Genomic DNA, 24,378 nt, shown 5'->3' with positions numbered 1-24,378 from the left:
GCGGCGGAGGGACTCTGGCCCCGCAGAAGCCACTGCAGTTACATGATTTAATGCGGCCGCATTGTATTGAACTGCAGCGGCTTCTGCGGGGCCAGAAAGAGTTTATCAGCATACAACACCCAGATAGACTTTAAGATAAACATTTTAGCTTAAAAAATGCGTGGTATACTATTTTATTTTTTCAAGTTTTCTATAATTTTTTTTTATCAGAAAATGAAACATAAATTATCCCAGTTTAATATCAATATCAATTAGCATTTCAGTTTTGCCATATGCCTTACAAAAACGTACAATTTCAATTTATTTTATTGCTGTGGATAGGGGATAAGTTACTTTTTGCTACACAACCACTTTAAACATGTATACTGCCACCAGGCCAACATCGGAGTTACGCTTTAAGTAATGCTGGGTTAATTGATATATATGCATTGTTGTGTCCATATTTTAGCTGCAATTCTACTCACTGTGCCCTCTGAGATCCAACCCCCCCCCCCCTCTTCCTCCATTTTATTTAAATCTTTTATCATAAAAATATAAAAATGGTAATGTGCTGGAAATATGGCAGTCAACCTAAAATTCTCAGAGCAAGGATATTTAGATACTGCAACTAGGTTCAAGCTTTCATGTAACTGAATTTCCTACAGCGTTAATACATTTATGGTTATTGAAATTGTGAAAGAATTTAATTACTTTCAGTGTCATCTATCCTAAAGTAAGTTAGAGGACTATAGAGTATGTGGAGATCGCACATAACTTCATGATGACTTTTGATATTTTAATGCATAGGTAGCCATTTTATGACGTCCTGTTAGTTAAAGGAGTTCGATAGGGAAAGATAACTTATCCCCCTGTGATCTCCTGAACGGGGTCCCGGCAGTCTGTTGGAAGGGGGCGTGCTGCCCTCACACGGAGCAGCTGCTGTAGAGATACATGGAGGGGGCGTGTCGGCCGCAGCTTCTTGCGGGGCTTAGAACGGCCGCTTTAGGAGATCAGATTCTTCCTAAGTATGTCCATTACTGTCTGGCAGGTACGTACTAAAATCACCTTATGGTGGATAACCCCTCAATGGACATCAAATAATGTTATCACGTATGGGCAGGGAAGGAGTGTACACTATTCTTGCCCACTCCCCCTATCCCTGCCTACTTACGTACCGTCACCACAGTCCCTCTCTAGACAAGTGATGGGAGTCACTGTCAAAATAATAAACTACAATAATACAGACTCAGGTCAAGGTAGAGTAGGTAGCAGACAGACTAACAGAAACAAAACTAACACACTCACACACAATAAGTCAATGTCCACTATCCTCATCAAAACCAGGAGTTATGAAAGTACAAAATCGCTAATACCAGTGAGAAGTCGAGAAGAAAAGCCAAAAGTCACAGATACCGGGTAGTGATGAGCGGCAGGGGCCATATTCGCAATATTTAGCAAATATACGGATGAATATTCGTCCGATATTTCTGAAATTCGCATATTCGCTATGTTTCATGCGAAAATTCATAATGAAATTCGCATAGTGCACATGCGCAATTATATATTTCACCTAAAAGAAGGGAGGGATCAGTGTCCTCTGACTGGAAGTGCAGATATTAGTGAATTTGCATATTCGTGAATATTTGCATATTTACATATTTTCGCATATATATTCGTAAATTCGCAAAAGTAAAAACAAGAATTTAATATTCGTCATTACGAATAAATATATCACTATATTCTAAATATTCGCAAAATCGCAAAGTGACGATATTCGCAGTAAAAATTCACATTTCGAATATTCGTGCTCAACACTAATACCAGGTAAACAAGAATTTAACAGGGTAAATCGCTAGCTACAGGAGTTAGACTCTTTCGCAGGCACTGAATGAGAGCAAACTGCCAGGTTAAATAGACAACCCAGCAGGTGCTCTCATCAAAAGGTCAGCTGACCAGCCAGACAGCTAAGCATAACCCGGTAACAAAAACAAACAAAGAACCTGTCAGAACCTTATAACCCTATAGGTTCTGACAGATGTTTTAATAAGTTTCTCAGGAAATCTTTGTTTGTGACCACTGGAGTTGGTCGGGAAGCCAAAAACAACTGAGGCATTTGTTTATGCAGTTTGAGTAACTCCCTTTGACTTTAATGGGAGTTACGTAAAAAAGTGTGGCACTGGCTCCTCAAGGTACACTGTTCTATAATTTCTGGAGTTGCATAAACAGCATAACTTGCTGTGTTACACTGTTAACACAAACAAGCCAGAGGGGATCAGGTAGACTTGGATTTAAAGTTAGATGTTGGTGTTAGAGGAGACATCTAGGAGACATTGGATGTGCCATAAATGTCCCAGATAAGAGTTATCCTTTAATTAAATCTTTGAAGCTTGGATTCAAGAGTTATAGCTCTTCCTTCCTATGTTATGCTATGGCAGGTAGAAAGTGTGAATCAAAGCAATTCCAAATCAAATGCTGTTGTCTTATTTCAGGTGTTACATTTAATTCAGAGGCCTTAAAGGGGTACTCTGCCCCTAGACATCTTATCCCCTATCCAAATGATAGGGGATAAGGTTTCTAAACGCGGGGGTCCCGCTGCTGGGGACCCCCGCGATCTCGGCTGCGGGACCACAGACATCCGGTGCACGGAGCAAACTTCGCTTAGTGCCGGATGACGGGCAATGCAGGGTTGAGGCTTGTGACATGACAGCCACGACCCACTCGGTCACGATTTGCATTGCGGGGGAATGGCCGTGACGTCACGAGTCTCCGGAACTGCACCCGACACTCTAAACAAATGCCGGGTGCAGCACAGAGATTGCGGGGGTCCCCAGCGGTGGGACGCCTGCAATAAGACATCTTATCCCCTGTCTTTTGGATAGGGCATATGATGTTTAGGGGTGTAGTACCCCTTTAAAGAGGCAGGAGTGGTTTTGATGAGATTCAAGGAATTAAACTGAACAATGCATTGGCCAGAGACAAGTCAGCTATAAACCCCAGGTTCCTAGTTCCGGAGACTGTACTGTATTGTGCAGCGAGCAATGGCAGATTATAAACTGTAATCCAAAACAGCAGGTTGTAAACTATAATCCACGATGTCAGGTAATAAACTGTGATCCATATTGTGCGTTGTAATCCTTAAAATAAGGATATAATTTGTAATCCAAAACAGCAGGATAAAAAAATTGTAATCCACAATAGCAGCATCTCTTAACCAGCTAGGCAGACTCAGCTGGCAAGAATGTGCATGGACGCGGTAGATTCTGATGGACCTCTTATAGGGGCCCACTGATCGCACTGATCGCATTTCATGACGGTTTGGTTGTTGAGTAATAACATGAGTGTTAAACTGGTGCCAAAAAGTTATACTGATTTGTAAATTATTTTTATTTTAAAATCTTAAGCCTTCCAGTACTTATCAGCTGCTGTATACTGCAGAGAAAGTTGTGTAGTTCTTTCCTGGCAGACCACAGTGCTCTCTGCTGTCACCTCTGTCCATATCAGGAACTGTCCAGATGAGGAGCAAATCCCCAAACATGGTTCCTAACACGGACAGAGGTGTCATCAGAGAGCACTGTGGATAGACTGGAAAGAACTACACAACTTCCTCTTGAGCATACAACAGCCAATAAGTACTGGAAGGATTTTTATATAGAAGTAATTCACAAATCTGTATAACTTTCTGCCACCAGTTGATTTGAAAACATTTGTTTTTCACTAGTGTACCCTTTTAACTAACATTGGCATTGTAAATCCTCACCCCTTAAGGTAAACGTAGACATGTTCCACATTATTACTCGATCATCAGCATGGAGTGGTAGTTCTTGTAGGGCATTATTGACAATAGGGTGTTGATCGCTTTTGGTGATCTTGGTCATACATGATCTGAAACCAGCAACATCATTGCTCCACCCATGTTTTGCAGAACCCATGACTCCATCTGAGAGCTTAAGAAAGGCCTGCACACTGAAATGCCACTGTTGTATGCTTCTTGGACTTTGTTGTGTGCTGGACTATATTAAGTGGGGTTAGTGTGGTGGAGCGGAACCTAAAGCAAGCCTACTATTTTGAGACCATTGCTCAGTGTACATTACCGTTCCCAGGAAAATGTGCTGTTATGTATTTTATCTTGCATTATATCCAACAACTTTTCTTTTAAGCCCGGCCTCCTCCATTCCTCCCCAACATGGTTTCATTGTTACTCTACCTTGTCTCACCCTTTTCTTCCTCTCTCGTTACAGAAGCAGCAGTCCTGAGCTATGATGGCAGCATGTACCTCAAGGTCCTGCTTCCCGGAGTCACACACACAGAAGCAGAAGATGTCTCTCTACGTTTCATGTCCCAGAGAGCTTACGGACTTCTTCTCGCGACCACCTCCAAAGAGTCTGCGGATACATTACGTCTAGAACTCGATGGGGGAAAAGTGAAGCTCACAGTAAACCTAGGTATCTCTTCCAAGTCCTCCTTTCTTAAACAGAATGTAACCTTGTTAAAGGGGTACTCCACTGCCCCAGCTTTCGGAAGATGTTGTTCTGAACGCGGGTGCGGGTTGCGGGAGTCATGATGTCACGCCCCCTCAATGCAAGTCTATTGCAATGAGGGTGCATGGTCGTGATGGCACAACTCCCGTAACCTGCACCCAGCTTTCGGAACAAAATGTTCCAATAGCTGGGACAACGAAGTTCCCCTTTAAGCTGATGGCTAAAGTCACAGAGACAAACTAGTCCTTTTATGAGCAGTAAAACACAGATCAGTGATTTACATGGTTAAATATTGGTATTGTTAAGTATCGTTTATCCTTCTGCTTAGTCACTTTGACTTCAGCCGCTTTGTCATACGTTGGGGAGTTTCACCAGCTTCATATATCTCTATTTAAGGCTTAATCATTGGTGTGTAAACGCTGTCAGCTTGAGAATAAAGCTCTGCGGAATAGAATAATAGAAGGGGGAGAATCACTTTCTCTTGTTGGTGAAGATTGTCACCAGATAATTATTTCCCTCCACATTACCCTTCTGAGATATGAGTCCCCATTTAGCTAGAAGATATCAAAATATTTACATAGTTGTACCAATACAGCTGTCTCATTGCTTTTCTTTTTTTTTTTTTTTTGGGGGGGGGGGGAGACTATGTCGGAGTTTGAGTTTGTTTCCACCAGACATATTAGAACCTGGGGCAACTTGGTCTCTTGTTTAGCCATAGAAGAGAAACCTTTGGTCTGGAGGACTCATTACAACTATGGATTCATGTATAGCATAGCTGACTATTTGAATTGCACCATGTTAGCATAGGCCAAAAAAATTCCAAAATAGCTAAAATATCATCTTTATTACAAAATTACCTAAAACCCTATTACAAATATAAACTATAAGAATCATGCAAGAATCGGTAAGTATATAACAATGGGAATCTCCTATTCAGAGATCCAGCTAGGGGTCAATCCCCATATAACTCCTGAATCGGTAAGTATGCAAAAATAGGAATATCCTATTCAGATATGAACCTAAGGGTTAATCACCATATAACTGAGTTATACCGAGGGAGTTATATGGGTATTGACCCTTAGGTGGATTTCTGAATAGGAGATTCCCATTTTTGTATACTTACCAATTCTTGCATGATTCTTTTAGTTTACATTTGTAATAGGGTTTTAATTTTGGTTGTAATTTTGGTATTTGGTTGTAATTTGGTTGTAATTTTGGTATTTGTTTGGTCTTGACTTACCTAAATTGGATGTGTTAGTCCAGTATATTCAGTGAAAGGCATGTTATCATAGGCCTACTGTCACGATGCCGGCTGGCAGGTAGTGGACCCTCTGTGCCAGAGAGGGATTGGCGTGGACCGTGCTAGTGGACCGGTTCTAAGCCACTACTGGTTTTCACCAGAGCCCGCCGCAAAGCGGGATGGTCTTGCTGCGGCGGTAGTGACCAGGTCGTATCCACTAGCAACGGCTCACCTCTCTGGCTGCTGAAGATAGGCGCGGTACAAGGGAGTAGGCAGAAGCAAGGTCGGACGTAGCAGAAGGTCGGGGCAGGCAGCAAGGATCGTAGTCAGGGGCAACGGCAGAAGGTCTGGAAACACTGGCAAGGGACACACAAGGAACGCTTTCACTGGCACTAAGGCAACAAGATCCGGCAAGGGAGTGCAAGGGAAGTGAGGTAATATAGGGAGTGCACAGGTGATAACTCTAATTGGAACCACTGCGCCAATCAGCGGCGCAGTGGCCCTTTAAATCGCAGAGACCCGACGCGCGCGCGCCCTAGGGAGCGGGGCCGCGCGCGCCGGGACAGAACAGACGGGGAGCGAGTCAGGTAGGAGAGCCGGGGTGCGCATCGCGAGCGGGCGCTACCCGCATCGCGAATCGCATCCCGGCTAGCAGCAGGATCGCAGCGCCCCGGGTCAGAGGACGTGACCGGGGCGCTGCAGCGGAGGAGGTGAAGCGAGCGCTCCGGGGAGGAGCGGGAACCCGGAGCGCTCGGCGTAACAGTACCCCCCCCCTTGGGTCTCCCCCTCTTCTTGGAGCCTGAGAACCTGAGGAGCAGACTTTTGTCAAGGATGTTGTCCTCAGGTTCCCAGGATCTCTCTTCAGGACCACAACCCTCCCAGTCTACTAAAAAAAAATTTTTTCCTCTGACCTTTTTGGCAGCCAAAATCTCCTTGACCGAGAAGACGTCCGAGGAGCCGGAAACAGGAGTGGGAGGAACAGATTTGGGAGAAAAACGGTTGAGGATGAGTGGTTTGAGAAGAGAGACGTGAAAGGCATTAGGGATACGAAGAGAAGGAGGAAGAAGAAGTTTATAAGAGACAGGATTAATTTGACACAGAATTTTGAAAGGACCAAGATAGCGTGGTCCCAACTTGTAGCTAGGGACACGGAAGCGGACATATTTAGCGGAGAGCCATACCTTGTCTCCAGGGGAAAAAACGGGGGGAGCTCTTCTTTTCTTATCCGCGAACCTCTTCATGCGTGAAGAAGCCTGTAAGAGAGAATTTTGGGTCTCTCTCCATATAATGGAAAGGTCACGAGAAATTTCATCCACAGCGGGCAGACCAGAGGGCAAGGGGGTAGGGAGGGGGGGAAGAGGGTGACGGCCGTACACCACGAAAAATGGGGATTTGGAGGAAGATTCAGAGACCCTGAAGTTATACGAGAATTCGGCCCATGGAAGGAGATCTGCCCAGTCATCCTGGCGGGAGGAAACAAAATGTCGCAAATAATCACCCAGGATCTGGTTAATTCTTTCTACTTGTCCATTGGACTGGGGATGATATGCAGAGGAAAAATTTAATTTAATCTTGAGTTGTTTACAGAGAGCTCTCCAGAATTTAGACACGAATTGGACCCCTCTATCCGAGACAATCTGCGTAGGCAACCCGTGAAGACGAAAAATGTGTACAAAAAATTGTTTAGCCAACTGAGGCGCAGAAGGAAGACCAGGAAGAGGAATGAAATGTGCCATTTTGGAGAATCGATCAACGACCACCCAAATAACGGTGTTGCCACGGGAAGGGGGTAAATCAGTAATAAAATCCATACCAATCAGAGACCAAGGCTGTTCGGGGACAGGCAGAGGATGAAGAAAACCAGCGGGCTTCTGGCGAGGAGTCTTATCCCGGGCACAGATAGTGCAGGCTCGCACAAAGTCCCCAACATCCGTCTCCAGAGTTGGCCACCAATAGAAGCGGGAGATGAGTTGCACAGATTTCTTGATGCCCGCATGACCTGCGAGATGGGAGGAGTGACCCCATTTGAGGATTCCGAGGCGTTGGCGTGGAGAAACAAAGGTCTTTCCTGGAGGAATCTGTCTGATGGAGGCAGGAGAAGTGGAGATCAGGCAGTCAGGTGGAATGATGTGTTGCGGAGGGAGATCAACTTCTGAGGCATCCGAGGAACGAGAGAGAGCATCGGCTCTAATGTTCTTATCGGCAGGACGAAAGTGAATCTCAAAATTAAATCGGGCAAAGAACAGAGACCACCGGGCCTGGCGAGGATTCAGCCGTTGGGCCGACTGGAGGTAGGAGAGGTTCTTGTGGTCGGTGTAGATAATAACAGGAAATCTTGATCCCTCCAGCAGATGCCTCCATTCCTCAAGTGCTAATTTAATGGCTAGAAGTTCTCGATCCCCGATGGAGTAGTTCCTCTCCGCTGGAGAGAAGGTCCTAGAGAAAAAACCACAAGTGACAGCATGCCCGGAAGGATTTTTTTGTAGAAGAACAGCTCCAGCTCCTACTGAGGAGGCATCAACCTCCAATAGGAAGGGTTTGGAAGGGTCAGGTCTGGAGAGCACGGGAGCCGAAGAAAAGGCAGACTTGAGTTGTTTAAAGGAGTCTTCTGCTTGAGGAGGCCAGGACTTGGGATCAGCATTTTTCTTGGTTAAAGCCACGATAGGAGCCACAATGGTAGAAAAATGTGGAATAAATTGCCTGTAATAATTGGCGAACCCCAAAAAGCGTTGGATAGCACGGAGTCCGGAGGGGCGTGGCCAATTTAAGACGGCAGAGAGTTTGTCTGGATCCATCTGTAGTCCCTGGCCAGAGACCAAATATCCTAGAAAAGGAAGAGATTGGCATTCAAACAGACATTTCTCAATTTTGGCATAGAGTTGGTTGTCACGAAGTCTCTGAAGAACCATACGGACATGCCGGCGGTGTTCCTCTAGATTGGCAGAAAAAATTAGGATATCGTCCAGATATACCACAACACAGGAGTATAATAGATCACGAAAAATTTCATTGACAAAGTCTTGGAAGACGGCAGGGGCATTGCACAGTCCAAAGGGCATGACCAGATACTCAAAGTGTCCATCTCTGGTGTTAAATGCCGTTTTCCACTCGTCCCCCTCTCTGATGCGGATGAGGTTATAGGCGCCTCTTAAGTCCAATTTAGTGAAGATGTGGGCACCTTGGAGGCGATCAAAGAGTTCAGAGATGAGGGGTAAGGGGTAGCGGTTCTTAACCGTGATTTTATTAAGACCGCGGTAGTCAATGCAAGGACGTAGGGAGCCATCTTTTTTGGAGACAAAGAAAAATCCGGCTCCGGCAGGAGAGGAGGATTTACGGATAAAGCCCCTTTTTAGATTCTCCTGGACGTATTCGGACATGGCAAGAGTCTCTGGGGCAGAGAGAGGATAAATTCTGCCCCGGGGTGGAGTAGTACCCGGGAGGAGGTCGATAGGGCAATCATAAGGCCTGTGAGGAGGTAGAGTCTCAGCTTGTTTTTTGCAGAAAACATCCGCGAAGTCCATATAGGCCTTGGGGAGACCGGTTACTGGAGGAACCACAGAGTTACGGCAAGGGTTACTGGGAACCGGTTTTAGACAGTTCTTGGAACAAGAGGACCCCCAACTCTTGATCTCCCCAGTGGACCAATCCAGGGTTGGGGAATGAAGTTGAAGCCAGGGAAGTCCAAGGAGAATCTCCGAGGTGCAATTGGGGAGGACCAAAAGTTCAATCCTCTCATGATGAGATCCGATGCTCATAAGAAGGGGCTCCGTGCGGAAACGTATGGTACAGTCCAATCTTTCATTATTTACACAATTGATGTAGAGGGGTCTGGCGAGACTGGTCACTGGGATGTTGAACCTGTTGACGAGAGAGGCCAAAATAAAATTTCCTGCAGAACCAGAGTCCAAGAAGGCCACTGTAGAGAAGGAGAAGGCAGAAGCAGACATCCGCACAGGCACAGTAAGACGTGGAGAAGCAGAGTAGACATCAAGGACTGTCTCACCCTTGTGCGGAGTCAGCGTACGTCTTTCCAGGCGGGGAGGACGGATAGGACAATCCCTCAGGAAGTGTTCGGTACTAGCACAGTACAGGCAGAGGTTCTCCATACGGCGTCGTGTCCTCTCTTGAGGTGTCAGGCGAGACCGGTCGACCTGCATAGCCTCCACGGCGGGAGGCACAGGAACAGATTGCAGGGGACCAGAGGAGAGAGGAGCCGAGGAGACGAAACGCCTCGTGCGAACAGAGTCCATATCTTGGCGGAGTTCCTGACGCCTTTCAGAAAAACGCATGTCAATGCGAGTGGCTAGGTGAATAAGTTCATGTAGATTAGCAGGAATTTCTCGTGCGGCCAGAACATCTTTAATGTTGCTGGATAGGCCTTTTTTGAAGGTCGCGCAGAGGGCCTCATTATTCCAGGACAATTCTGAAGCAAGTGTACGGAATTGTACGGCATACTCGCCAACGGAAGAATTACCCTGGACCAGGTTCAACAGGGCAGTCTCAGCAGAAGAGGCTCGGGCAGGTTCCTCAAAGACACTTCGGATTTCCGAGAAGAAGGAGTGTACTGAGGCAGTGACGGGGTCATTGCGGTCCCAGAGCGGTGTGGCCCATGACAGGGCTTTTCCGGACAGAAGACTGACTACGAAAGCCACCTTAGACCTTTCAGTGGGAAACAGGTCCGACATCATCTCCAGATGCAGGGAACATTGGGAAAGGAAGCCACGGCAAAACTTAGAGTCCCCATCAAACTTATCCGGCAAGGATAAGCGTATCCCAGGAGCGGCCACTCGCTGCGGAGGAGGTGCAGGAGCTGGCGGAGGAGATGACTGCTGAAGCTGTGGTAGCAACTGTTGTAGCATAACGGTCAGTTGAGACAGCTGTTGGCCTTGTTGCGCAATCTGTTGTGACTGCTGGGCGACCACCGTGGTGAGGTCAGCGACAACTGGCAGAGGAACTTCAGCGGGATCCATGGCCGGATCTACTGTCACGATGCCGGCTGGCAGGTAGTGGACCCTCTGTGCCAGAGAGGGATTGGCGTGGACCGTGCTAGTGGACCGGTTCTAAGCCACTACTGGTTTTCACCAGAGCCCGCCGCAAAGCGGGATGGTCTTGCTGCGGCGGTAGTGACCAGGTCGTATCCACTAGCAACGGCTCACCTCTCTGGCTGCTGAAGATAGGCGCGGTACAAGGGAGTAGGCAGAAGCAAGGTCGGACGTAGCAGAAGGTCGGGGCAGGCAGCAAGGATCGTAGTCAGGGGCAACGGCAGAAGGTCTGGAAACACTGGCAAGGGACACACAAGGAACGCTTTCACTGGCACTAAGGCAACAAGATCCGGCAAGGGAGTGCAAGGGAAGTGAGGTAATATAGGGAGTGCACAGGTGATAACTCTAATTGGAACCACTGCGCCAATCAGCGGCGCAGTGGCCCTTTAAATCGCAGAGACCCGACGCGCGCGCGCCCTAGGGAGCGGGGCCGCGCGCGCCGGGACAGAACAGACGGGGAGCGAGTCAGGTAGGAGAGCCGGGGTGCGCATCGCGAGCGGGCGCTACCCGCATCGCGAATCGCATCCCGGCTAGCAGCAGGATCGCAGCGCCCCGGGTCAGAGGACGTGACCGGGGCGCTGCAGCGGAGGAGGTGAAGCGAGCGCTCCGGGGAGGAGCGGGAACCCGGAGCGCTCGGCGTAACACCTACACAAAGATGTGTCAAAGTTAAATTTTGTGCATCCTTCGTATTGTACAGTATAACAAATTGCATCGTTGACAAGCATCATAAGCAAGGTCACAATATGATATCAATCTTCATGTCATGTGACCTAAGTTGGCATGTAGTCCTAGGCCAATACCACACTTCAGTGGTCTCTGCAGTATAAATGTTCTGCCGTCCACAGTTTTCTCCTACAATAAGCGTTCAGCCGCCAGATGCAATAGGATCAGCTGATCGCCAATAAGTCCTCAGAGGAGGACCTACACATTGTCCAAATATGCTTATATATAAATATGTTTCAGATTATTTTGACTTGGTGAATACAGTTCCTTTGTCTCTGTGACTTTTGCCACTTTACCCGTCTACCGTGCTTTATGCATTGAAGCATGATTGACTGGTGTTAGAAGGTAAACTACTTCTGTTTGTATCCTCTCAATGTTTGCTTTGCTGAAAACCTTCAGACACATCTGGTCTGTCAGGCATGGAGTGGACATTTCAGAGTGCCAAAGCCCGGCCCCACTGTACTCTTCATAGACAATCACCCATTAATCCTCATACGATTCCTATTGTGCGGCTTTAATTCTCACTTTTCAGAATGGTTTTCTGAACAGTCATTAGATATGAGACAAAGCGAGAATTAATATTCTGTCTAACAAAAGCAAGCCATTCATTGCCAAACTACATTCATATGCAAGGCCTACTGTTTTCCTGTTAGATGGTGATAAAGCAAATCTGTGATTACCATTAAGCCCAATCCATCATGTTATAGATGAGTTTTTGGTGGGTTTTATAGGCCTAAAATATCGTGCATTGACAACTCTTTAGATTTTCTCTATTTTTTTCATCATTAGTTATGGTGATAACCCCTGATAGTATATGCCATCAACCATGCAAAGATGCTTGTCTATGCTTCATACATTGGCTTGGTTGCCCTGTGCTGACAGCTTATGTGTTTCACCCTTGGGTGATTATTTTTTGCTAGCATGTTCATCCACAGATGAATAGTTTAAACATGGAGTTTTCCTCTCCTTTGAATTGGGTATAAGTAAAAGATCCTGGAGTGTGAGCAGTGTGTTGGGGAACCTCTTTAATAATAAGGCACTGGCCCTTTACAGGGGTATTCCTATTTCTAAAACATATAACAAGTTGATCTTGGGAGCCCAACTGCTGGGATCCCCAATGATTATTAGAATGGAGGTCAAATGCCACCATAGAGAAGGAATAGAGCTCTGGCCACACACGTGCAGTCATGCAGTACACTCCATTTGGGGACATTTTTTCTCTGCTCTTGTAATTAGTGGGGGTCCCAGCTTTTGGACCCCAACCGAACCCTATTATCCCCCATCCAGTTAACAGGGGATAACTTTTAGAGATAAAAAAAAACCCTTTAATGATGCAGTGCTGTAGTTATGTCCCCAGGATGTTAGCTACATTGAGATTTTTTTTTATTTGCTTGCTCTTATCCACCACTAATGAAACCATGCTTCCCAGCATTCACAGGTCTTGATTCATATATTCACAATAAGAGGGAGGGTAAAGGAAAGGGTAGGACTCACTGTTTCATAATTTTATTTCTAAAACTATAGTCCTAAAGTTATACAGCTTTGTAATATATCTTTATGAAAGAAATCCAAGCTTTCCATGACTTCTGCGGCTGTGGATCCCAAGACGGAAACTCAGTAGTCCGGGGAGCTTTGGCATAGTCTTACTGCTTCTCCTTCCATTTTAGATGGGTCCACAGAGGCAAGATAACAAGTGCCGATCGTGTTGATAAAAGCTTGTCTACAGAGACTTTCCACAGCCAGATTAATTGTGTGGCCGGACCACATGAACGATCACTGGATCATTTGTGGAGCCCATTTGTGCTGGATCATTATTGGCCACACTTGGCCTCTAATGTTTGGCCGATAACAATTTTAGGGGTTTAGTTTGCTTCTTGGTAGATTTTCTAGCCACACTCTTTTCATCTGCCTACTGAATTGTCTTCACCATCCTTTATTCTATTACTCTATTACGCCTTCGATCTTGGCTTCTTCATGCAGGAACATTATATCTATGGTGAATTTTACATATAATCGTAGTTTACTTGTGTCCCTGCATTTAGAAACCAATATTGTGGTGCATGCACTTTAGAAACCAGTTGTTCATCAGATTCTCCAGCAAGGTAAGGTCATATAGATATGTGATATGGCTGGAGGGGTGGTAATAGTGTAAAGTGGGCCAAGAAAAGTCAGGAGGCAGCTAAGCAAGACAAACTCATTTATTCTGTTGCTCTCTTGACTTCTCGACATAAACTGGGGAAAGGTTCTGGAAAGCTTAGATTTCTTTACTAAAGAAACATTATAAAACTAGAGTTTTAGAAATATTTTAGTTTTCCAGCATATTTCTTTTAAACACCCTCCCACTGTCTATTGGATTACATCAGGGAGTTGACACTAATTAATTTTATGGCTCAATAATACACAAAAAAGTGTGTGTGTGTTGGGTGCTCAATACTGAGCTAATCGACAGCAAAGGGTTCATAGCCCTAGCTGTCTGTGTCTGATCCTGCTGCCACCTTATGACAGTTAGTATGGCTGCAGGCTGGAGTGGGTTGCAGGCGTCCATGGTAGGGGATGGACCCAAAATCCGACTGGTTGTGCAGTGCTTCACCGGGATGAAAAAGGCAATTTTCACTGGGATATTGTGTTAACTTTTTATTTCCAATGTACCAGTAGTATACACGGGAAATATTAGTTACACAGATTCGGGATGTGCAGGACAACACGTTTGTTACGCCGAGCGCTCCGGGTCCCCGCTCCTCCCCGGAGCGCTCGCTACACTTCCCTCACTGCAGCGCCCCGGTCGGTTCCACGGACCCGGGGCGCTGCGTTACTACCTCCGGCCGGGATGCGATTCGCGATGCGGGTAGCGCCCGCTCGCGATGCGCACCCCGGCTCCCGTACCTTACTCGCTCCCCGTCAGTTCTGTCCCGGCGCGCGCGGCCCCGCTCCCTAGGGCGCGCGCGCGCCGGGTCTTTGCGATTTAAAGGGCCACTGCACCGCTGATTGGTGCAGTGGTTCCAATTAGTGTTTACACCTGTGCACTTCCCTATATCACCTCACTTCCCCTTCACTCCCTCGCCGGATCTTGTTGCCCTAGTGCCAGTGAAAGCGTTCCTTGTGTGTTCCTTGCCTGTGATTCCAGACCTTCTGCCGTTGCCCCTGACTACGATCCTTGCTGCCTGCCCCGACCTTCTGCTACGTCCGACCTTGCTTCTGTCTACTCCCTTGTACCGCGCCTATCTTCAGCAGCCAGAGAGGTTGAGCCGTTGCTAGGGGATACGACCTGGTCACTACCGCCGCAGCAAGACCATCCCGCTTTGCGGCGGGCTCTGGTGAAAACCAGTAGTGACTTAGAACCGATCCTCTAGCACGGTCCACGCCAATCCCTCTCTGGCACAGAGGATCCACTACCTGCCAGCCGGCATCGTGACAGTAGATCCGGCCATGGATCCCGCTGAAGTTCCTCTGCCAGTTGTCGCTGACCTCACCACGGTGGTCGCCCAGCAGTCACAACAGATTGCGCAACAAGGCCAACAGCTGTCTCAACTGACTGTTATGCTACAACAGTTACTACCACAGCTCCAGCAATCATCTCCTCCGCCAGCTCCTGTACCTCCTCCGCAGCGAGTGGCCGCTTCTGGAATACGACTATCCTTGCCGGATAAATTTGATGGGGACTCTAAGTTTTGCCGTGGCTTTCTTTCCCAATGTTCATTACACTTGGAGATGATGTCGGACCAGTTCCCCACTGAAAGGTCTAAGGTGGCTTTCGTAGTCAGCCTGCTGTCTGGAAAAGCCCTGGCTTGGGCCACACCGCTCTGGGACCGCAATGACCCCGTCACTGCCTCTGTACACTCCTTCTTCTCGGAAATTCGAAGTGTCTTTGAGGAACCTGCCCGAGCCTCTTCTGCTGAGACTGCCCTGTTGAACCTGGTCCAGGGTAATTCTTCCGTTGGCGAGTATGCCGTACAGTTCCGTACCCTTGCTTCAGAATTATCCTGGAATAATGAGGCACTCTGCGCGACCTTTAAAAAAGGCCTATCCAGCAACATTAAAGATGTTCTGGCCGCACGAGAAATCCCTGCTAACCTACATGAACTCATCCATCTTGCCACTCGCATTGACATGCGTTTTTCCGAACGGCGTCAGGAGCTCCGCCAGGATATGGACTCTGTTCGCACGAGGCGTTTTTTCTCCCCGGCTCCTCTCTCCTCTGGTCCCCTGCAATCTGTTCCTGTGCCTCCCGCCGTGGAGGCTATGCAGGTCGACCGGTCTCGCCTGACACCCCAAGAGAGGACACGACGCCGCATGGAGAATCTCTGCCTGTACTGTGCTAGTACCGAACACTTCCTGAAGGATTGTCCTATCCGTCCTCCCCGCCTGGAAAGACGTCCGCTGACTCCGCACAAAGGTGAGACAGTCCTTGATGTCTACTCTGCTTCTCCACGTCTTACTGTGCCTGTGCGGATGTCTGCCTCTGCCTTCTCCTTCTCTGCTGTGGCCTTCCTGGACTCTGGATCTGCAGGAAATTTCATCTTAGCCTCTCTAGTCAACAGGTTCAACATCCCGGTGACCAGTCTCGCCAGACCCCTCTACATCAATTGTGTAAACAATGAAAGATTGGACTGTACTATACGTTTCCGCACGGAGCCCCTTCTAATGTGCATCGGATCTCATCACGAGAGGATTGAACTGTTGGTCCTCCCCAATTGCACTTCTGAAATCCTTCTTGGACTTCCCTGGCTTCAACTCCATTCCCCAATCCTGGATTGGTCCACTGGGGAGATCAAGAGTTGGGGGCCCTCTTGTTCCAAGGACTGCTTAAAACCGGTTCCCAGTAAACCTTGCCGTGTCCCTGTGCTTCCTCATGTAACCGGTCTCCCTAAGGCCTATATGGACTTTGCGGACGTTTTTTGCAAAAAACAAGCTGAGACTCTACCTCCTCACAGGCCTTATGATTGTCCCATTGACCTCCTCCCGGGCACTACTCCACCCCGGGGCAGAATCTATCCTCTGTCCGTCCCAGAGACTCTTGCCATGTCTGAATACGTCCAAGAAAATTTAAAAAAGGGCTTTATCCGTAAATCCTCCTCTCCTGCCGGAGCCGGATTTTTCTTTGTGTCCAAAAAAGATGGCTCTCTACGTCCTTGCATTGACTACCGCGGTCTTAATAAAATCACGGTTAAGAACCGCTACCCCCTACCCCTCATCTCTGAACTCTTTGATCGTCTCCAAGGTGCCCATATTTTTACCAAACTGGACTTAAGAGGTGCTTATAATCTCATCCGCATCAGAGAGGGGGATGAATGGAAAACGGCATTTAACACCAGAGATGGACACTTTGAGTATCTGGTCATGCCCTTTGGTCTATGCAACGCCCCTGCCGTCTTCCAAGACTTTGTTAATGAAATTTTTCGTGATCTACTATACTCCTGTGTTGTTGTATATCTGGACGATATCCTGATTTTTTCTGCCAATCTTGAAGAACACCGCCAGCATGTCCGTATGGTTCTTCAGAGACTTCGTGATAATCAACTCTATGCCAAAATAGAGAAATGTCTGTTTGAATGCCAATCTCTTCCTTTTCTAGGATACTTGGTCTCTGGCCAGGGACTACAAATGGACCCAGATAAACTCTCTGCCGTCTTAGATTGGCCACGCCCCTCCGGACTCCGTGCCATCCAACGTTTTTTGGGGTTCGCCAATTATTACAGGCAATTTATTCCACATTTTTCTACCATTGTGGCTCCTATTGTGGCTTTAACAAAAAAAAATGCCGATCCCAAGTCTTGGCCTCCTCAAGCGGAAGACGCCTTTAAACGACTCAAGTCTGCCTTTTCTTCGGCTCCCGTGCTCTCCAGACCTGACCCATCTAAACCCTTCCTATTGGAGGTTGATGCCTCCTCAGTGGGAGCTGGAGCTGTCCTTCTACAAAAAAACTCTTCCGGGCATGCTGTTACTTGTGGTTTTTTTTCCAGGACCTTCTCTCCGGCGGAGAGGAACTACTCCATCGGGGATCGAGAGCTTCTAGCCATTAAATTAGCACTTGAGGAATGGAGGCATCTGCTGGAGGGATCAAGATTTCCAGTTATTATTTACACCGATCACAAGAACCTCTCCTACCTCCAGTCTGCCCAACGGCTGAATCCTCGTCAGGCCAGGTGGTCTCTGTTCTTTGCCCGATTTAATTTTGAAATTCACTTTCGGCCTGCTGATAAAAACATTAGGGCCGATGCTCTCTCTCGTTCCTCAGATGCCTCTGAAATTGAACTCTCTCCTCAACACATCATTCCTCCTGACTGCCTGATTTCCACTTCTCCAGCCTCCATCAGGCAAACTCCTCCAGGAAAGACCTTTGTTTCTCCACGCCAACGCCTTGGGATCCTCAAATGGGGTCACTCCTCCCATCTCGCAGGTCATGCGGGCATCAAGAAATCTGTGCAACTCATCTCTCGCTTCTATTGGTGGCCGACTCTAGAGACTGATGTGGTGGACTTTGTGCGAGCCTGCACTATCTGTGCCCGGGATAAGACTCCTCGCCAGAAGCCCGCTGGTTTTCTTCATCCTCTACCTGTCCCCGAACAACCTTGGTCTCTGATTGGTATGGATTTTATTACTGACTTACCCCCATCCCATGGCAACACTGTTATTTGGGTGGTCGTTGATCGATTCTCCAAAATGGCACATTTCATCCCTCTTCCTGGTCTTCCTTCAGCGCCTCAGTTGGCTAAACAATTTTTTGTACACATTTTTCGTCTTCACGGGTTGCCTACACAGATCGTCTCGGATAGAGGCGTCCAATTTGTGTCTAAATTCTGGAGGGCTCTCTGTAAACAACTCAAGATTAAATTAAATTTTTCTTCTGCATACCATCCTCAATCCAATGGACAAGTAGAGAGAATTAACCAGATCTTGGGTGACTATTTACGACATTTTGTTTCCTCCCGCCAGGATGACTGGGCAGATCTTCTACCTTGGGCCGAATTCTCGTATAATTTCAGAATCTCTGAATCTTCCTCCAAATCTCCGTTTTTCGTGGTGTACGGCCGTCACCCTCTTCCCCCCCTCCCTACCCCCTTGCCCTCTGGTCTGCCCGCTGTGGATGAAATTTCTCGTGATCTTTCCACCATATGGAAAGAGACCCAAAATTCTCTCTTACAGGCTTCTTCTCGCATGAAGAGATTCGCAGATAAGAAAAGAAGAGCTCCTCCCATTTTTTCCCCTGGAGACAAGGTATGGCTCTCCGCTAAATATGTCCGTTTCCGTGTCCCGAGCTATAAGTTGGGACCACGCTATCTTGGTCCTTTTAAAGTTTTGTGTCAAATTAATCCTGTCTCTTACAAACTTCTTCTTCCTCCTTCTCTTCGTATCCCTAATGCCTTTCACGTCTCTCTTCTTAAACCTCTCATCCTCAACCGTTTTTCTCCTAAATCTGTTCCTCCCACTCCTGTTTCCGGCTCCTCGGACATCTTCTCTGTCAAAGAGATTTTGGCCTCTAAAAAGGTCAGGGGAAGAACCTTTTTTTTAGTGGATTGGGAGGGTTGTGGTCCAGAAGAGAGGTCCTGGGAACCTGAGGACAATATCCTGGACAAAAGTCTGATCCTCAGGTTCTCAGGCCCCAAGAAGAGGGGGAGACCCAAGGGGGGGGGTACTGTTACGCCGAGCGCTCCGGGTCCCCGCTCCTCCCCGGAGCGCTCGCTACACTTCCCTCACTGCAGCGCCCCGGTCGGTTCCACGGACCCGGGGCGCTGCGTTACTACCTCCGGCCGGGATGCGATTCGCGATGCGGGTAGCGCCCGCTCGCGATGCGCACCCCGGCTCCCGTACCTTACTCGCTCCCCGTCAGTTCTGTCCCGGCGCGCGCGGCCCCGCTCCCTAGGGCGCGCGCGCGCCGGGTCTTTGCGATTTAAAGGGCCACTGCACCGCTGATTGGTGCAGTGGTTCCAATTAGTGTTTACACCTGTGCACTTCCCTATATCACCTCACTTCCCCTTCACTCCCTCGCCGGATCTTGTTGCCCTAGTGCCAGTGAAAGCGTTCCTTGTGTGTTCCTTGCCTGTGATTCCAGACCTTCTGCCGTTGCCCCTGACTACGATCCTTGCTGCCTGCCCCGACCTTCTGCTACGTCCGACCTTGCTTCTGTCTACTCCCTTGTACCGCGCCTATCTTCAGCAGCCAGAGAGGTTGAGCCGTTGCTAGGGGATACGACCTGGTCACTACCGCCGCAGCAAGACCATCCCGCTTTGCGGCGGGCTCTGGTGAAAACCAGTAGTGACTTAGAACCGATCCTCTAGCACGGTCCACGCCAATCCCTCTCTGGCACAGAGGATCCACTACCTGCCAGCCGGCATCGTGACAACGTTTTTAGAGGGGATTCCTCTCTTTGTCAGGGGACAACAAGGCGAGCGGCAATTCATTCCTCTTTTTGCAATCACCCTCGTTTTACAAAGGTAACAGCACTATCAAGGCGCCACCTCTGCATTTTCTTTTTTACATACCCTTCTCACAGTCAGTATGGCTGACAATAGTACTTCCTGTACCCAAAGCTAAAAACATGAAAAAGTTGATTAAAAAAATTGCTGCGCTTGGAGTCCATTAGATTTTTGAGTGCTATTCCAAAATTTTTATTGTAAAGTTTTGAACCCCATGGAGATATCATATTATTAGTTTTACTATTATTACAATACATCTTCATCTTCATTTCAATCACTCATCAGTAAAATTATACACCAATTCATCTACGTTCTTCCTACCTCAGAAAAGAGATGTAAGTGGGGCCTGGTTCTGCCTCTTTTTTGTCCATGTCCCCTTTTCCGTCGCGGTTGACGACATGTGGTGACCACAGCCATCAGCCCCAGATCAATTCCTTCTCTCCTGTAAAGGGGGCGGACTGGGTTGTTTCTGAAGGAGACAGAATGGGGGGAGCCTAGGTCCCACTCTAAGTTCCATGGTAGATGGGTTCATAACCAGAACATAGTAGGTTCTGAAATGACCTTTCAGCCTAGATGTATGAGCTTAGAGGGCAAACACGCTGGGACCACCCCCTTTCTTGTCTGCTGTTGGCTGTAGTTTGCATGGTGGCCATTTCATGATGGACAAGTGTGAGTGGAATTTATAAATAGGTCCATGCTGAATCGGCATTCTTTTATAGAAAACATTATAGGCTTCGAGAAGAGAAACAAGTGTCAACAAGGCTTGCCCATAGCAAATAATCAGATTACAGCTTTCAATCTCCAGATAAATGTTGATATTTTACAAATCAATGCAATTACTTGTTATTGGCAACTTTTCTACTTTATGTATGTATTGTTTTTTTTATATAAAGAGGGCCAAAGGGGTTTATCATTGTATCAATGAACCATACTAGGCCAAATTTTTCCCCAATGCTTGTAAGGCACAATATATAATGCTTACCTGATCTCTGATTTCTATATGTAAGTAAACTTTTTTAGATATCCTGAATTTTTATTGCCTCAATATCTAACATTAAAGTATATTTTAAGAGTGTTTTTTACATAAGTGTAATGCTGTAGTGTCAGTCATGAAATGGCCCCTGAGACACATGTGCGTCCCCGGAATATGTGGGTGCTGAATTGTTCTGTCTGCAGAAAGATCTGAAGGATAACCCAGGCTGTCTCTTTCTCTTCCCCTCAGACTGTTTACGGATAGTATGCGGGCCCAGTAAGTCTCAAGCTGTATCTTTGCTCTGACTGCTTTCTAACAAACCTGTTCTGCTGTCCACCTTCTTGGCTGTCTTCTTTTCTCTACATCTTCTCCTCCTGCATTCTTTCTGTTACTCACTGTACCTTCCGAATTCTCTCTTTACGACTCTCTATGACACTTATTGTTATTTTTTTGTATTCTGTTTGGAATAATTTTTATGAATGTGATTTCTTTGTGTTCTGTTTGTTGTTTTGTTCTTTGTTTTTTCTAATACTTTATATGCTTTTTTCAGTTTGTTGGTCGATGGATTCCTTTTAGCTAGCACTCACAAATATCTCTAAATGAATATCACAATACTGTTCTAGTTTACAGGATAGTTAATGTTCTTTTTTTTACATTTATTTTTTTATTTTATTATTTTGTATAATGCAGCAGAGGCAGCATTAACTATAATTTTTAAAGGCACAAATGAAGTCGAAATGACTCATTAATAATATAAATGGCAAACATACCACTTAAAGCACATAACGCTTAAAGCACTACTTCCTCATTTGACTTCAGTTGTAGCTGATATTTTTAAAATATTAAAATGGGTTGTCCAGGATTATAAGATAAAGGTTAGCTTTTATTTTTATTTTTTTGCAGAAACAGCAGGAAGTGATTGGAACAGAGTTGCAATAATAGATACAGCCTATAGACATGAGTATTGATATTTCTGGGAAAAAAGTTATACTTTCTTTCCCCAATCCAGGACAAACCCTTTATGTACCTATTTTGCTTCCAATGTCTCTCTTCTGGGTATATGTGCTACTGGTGTACAGAATCCTGCACAAAAAAAAAAAGAATATTGGGAAAGATGTACTAATACTAAGGGCCCTATTGGCACAAGCTGCACTATAAACTGTAATCTCGTAGATCGAAGCTTATTTACAGAGCCCATTACAAAGCTCCAGCAATGTGCAGGAGGGTCACATTAATGAATTATTGGTTCATTGTTCACATGGCCCTGTCCTGCAATCAGCCATCGGCCGCACATTCCGTATTTCACTGGGATATGGACGGCCGACGCACAAAACTTTCTTAGCAAGTCGAAGCGACCCAACCCTCAGCATAGGCCATCAACATCTGATCAGCAGGGTGCCAAAATCCACCAACTGACCAGCTGTTTGGTGGGAGTTTCAGGTGTCAACATCTTGCTCATCAGACATTGATGACCTATCCTGAGCATCAACATAAAATTCCCAGAAAACCCCATAAATTCTGCCGCATTGACTACCGAGTCTGTTCTGTCAGAAAAAGCAGTCTTCCGGCTTCTCAACTTTATTCAGGCTAGAAGGACCTGGAACCTCACAGACTGTTTTCTCTAGCGTTGGGTCATGTAGCTTAATCCTCTTTATGATGTTGCACATCACTGTGCCGAGACCGTGAAGAATCATATCAGCAGCAGCAGGTAGAAAGGGACAATTAAAGCAGGCTGTCCGATTTCACAGACCCTGCCGATTTCACATTGGCCACCTGAATGTGCCCTGGTGGCAAGTGTCTGAGAAGCATTAGATTTCCTCATTCAGAACACATACAGACAATACTGAGCCAATATGGCAATAACAAGAGATACTGTTGGCCAATAGAACATATAGCCGACAGCTGACTGAAATGTATGGCTGGCTTGAAGTGACATAATAGTCTACAGTAGTGTGTGTGTGTGTGTGTGTGTGTGTGTGGGGGGGGGGGGGTTAAGGTTGCCTTGGTGTATGAGAAATTAATTGCCAGGGGTTTCTACCCAGATGGAATGACATAGAACTTTATTGTGGATGAAGGCAAAACCTTTATCTTTTTTTCATCAGTGACCTGACACACTTGGTGACACAATACACTTGGTGGCTGCTGGTCACACTTGGTGTGGCAATATCCATGGTTGATACAATACAAATTTAGCAATATGAACATTTTCGAAATGCCGCTAAGAGTCTCTGGGGGGCCACTCAATGCCATAGCCTTCTTTTCCTAGGCATTTCATATGAGGATGCACCAGTCACATCCTTTGGATCTGCTCTGTGCCTCGGGGTAGGATCAACACATTAAGTCCAAATCCTTTGTATAGCTGTGTACTGTCTCTTTATGGTGTGCTCACACTAATCTGTAACAGAAGCAACACAGTTGTAAAACTGCAAAGGTGAATTCTCAATGGGTTACTCTATTTATTTACCTTCCAATCTATTTTGTACACCAACAGCATTTATACTGTGCTTTCAGTACCATGACCGTCAGGCCCCAGCCATGAATAGGCCGCAGTAGGGAGTCATTGTGTATCCTAAGCCTGTTGGATGCAGCATTAACTCCATTTATTTGGCATTACTCAACTTATTTGTTAACTGTTTTCTGAACATCACCTATTCAAAAGGATATTCCAATGATAAAAGATCTGAGGAATAGTAGGAACTACTTTTTCCTCTACTCTTCATATAATTTCTTACCTATCCCAGGCTTTTGAGTAGTTACATTTTTGGAACGGAGAGTATACGACACACTAGTTTTTACACATCTATATATCACAACTTTAATCTCCTCTAGATATAGGTATGTGTTTTCTGAAAACAATAATGCATTGCTTTACACTGCACCCCTGCTCCTTACAGGTAAGGGCCCAGAGACTTTGTTTGCTGGCCAAAAGCTGAATGATAACGAATGGCACACAGTCCGAGTACTCCGCCGGGGGAAATACCTGCAGCTCAGCGTGGACAATGTCACCGTAGAAGGTAGTTCACGGTTTTATTTTTACTTTTATTTTTCAGTTATCAAAATCCTATTTCGCATTCAGTCTTTATAATAATTTATTCTTTTTGTACTCTTTATATAATTTATTGCTGTTTTTATTTTAAACCGAAATTCAATGGACTATAATAGAAATGTATTTCACATGTGATTTTAGTGAGGCCTGAGCGGTCTTCTCACTTCCACCAGCAGCACTTACTACAAAGTACACATGTAGGGTTATCCTTAGATTGAAGGTTTTTACCACCATCAAAAGAGATAGATAGATTATTACTAGAAAATATCACCATTTCCTGATCAGTGAGATTCCAACTACAGAGCTGAGAATACAGGAAGAAAAAACAATCTTGGAGGCGCTGCTCAAGTTTTTGGACATAAACAAAGGACCCAGACCAGCACAGGACAATGTATATTTTATTTTGACAGTAAGGTCAATGCTTTTCGGCACTATTTCGTGCCTTTCTCAGGTTAAACATCAAAGTACACCCAGTTGTAGTTA

The 24,378-nt window shown here is 46.3% G+C and overlaps 1 protein-coding gene across 12 annotated transcripts in view; it reads left to right on the top strand.

Moving 5' to 3' along the window:
• NRXN2 (neurexin 2) overlaps positions 1–24,378 on the top strand; it is a gene marked incomplete at its 5' end in the record, with an annotated part of 790,596 nt that overhangs the window by 396,359 nt on the left and 369,859 nt on the right. For 8 of the 12 annotated variants that reach the window (XM_056527422.1, XM_056527429.1, XM_056527426.1 and 5 more), the window contains 3 exon segments: positions 4,218–4,421; positions 21,099–21,125; positions 23,744–23,863. In XM_056527422.1, the coding sequence (XP_056383397.1) occupies positions 4,218–4,421; positions 21,099–21,125; positions 23,744–23,863 (351 nt within the window). 12 annotated transcript variants of the gene reach the window in all.

This window comes from Hyla sarda, chromosome 6 (genome assembly GCF_029499605.1).
Source record: "Hyla sarda isolate aHylSar1 chromosome 6, aHylSar1.hap1, whole genome shotgun sequence".
Taxonomy (NCBI): Eukaryota; Metazoa; Chordata; class Amphibia; order Anura; family Hylidae; genus Hyla; species Hyla sarda.
This window is presented reverse-complemented; position numbering and strand designations above follow the sequence as displayed.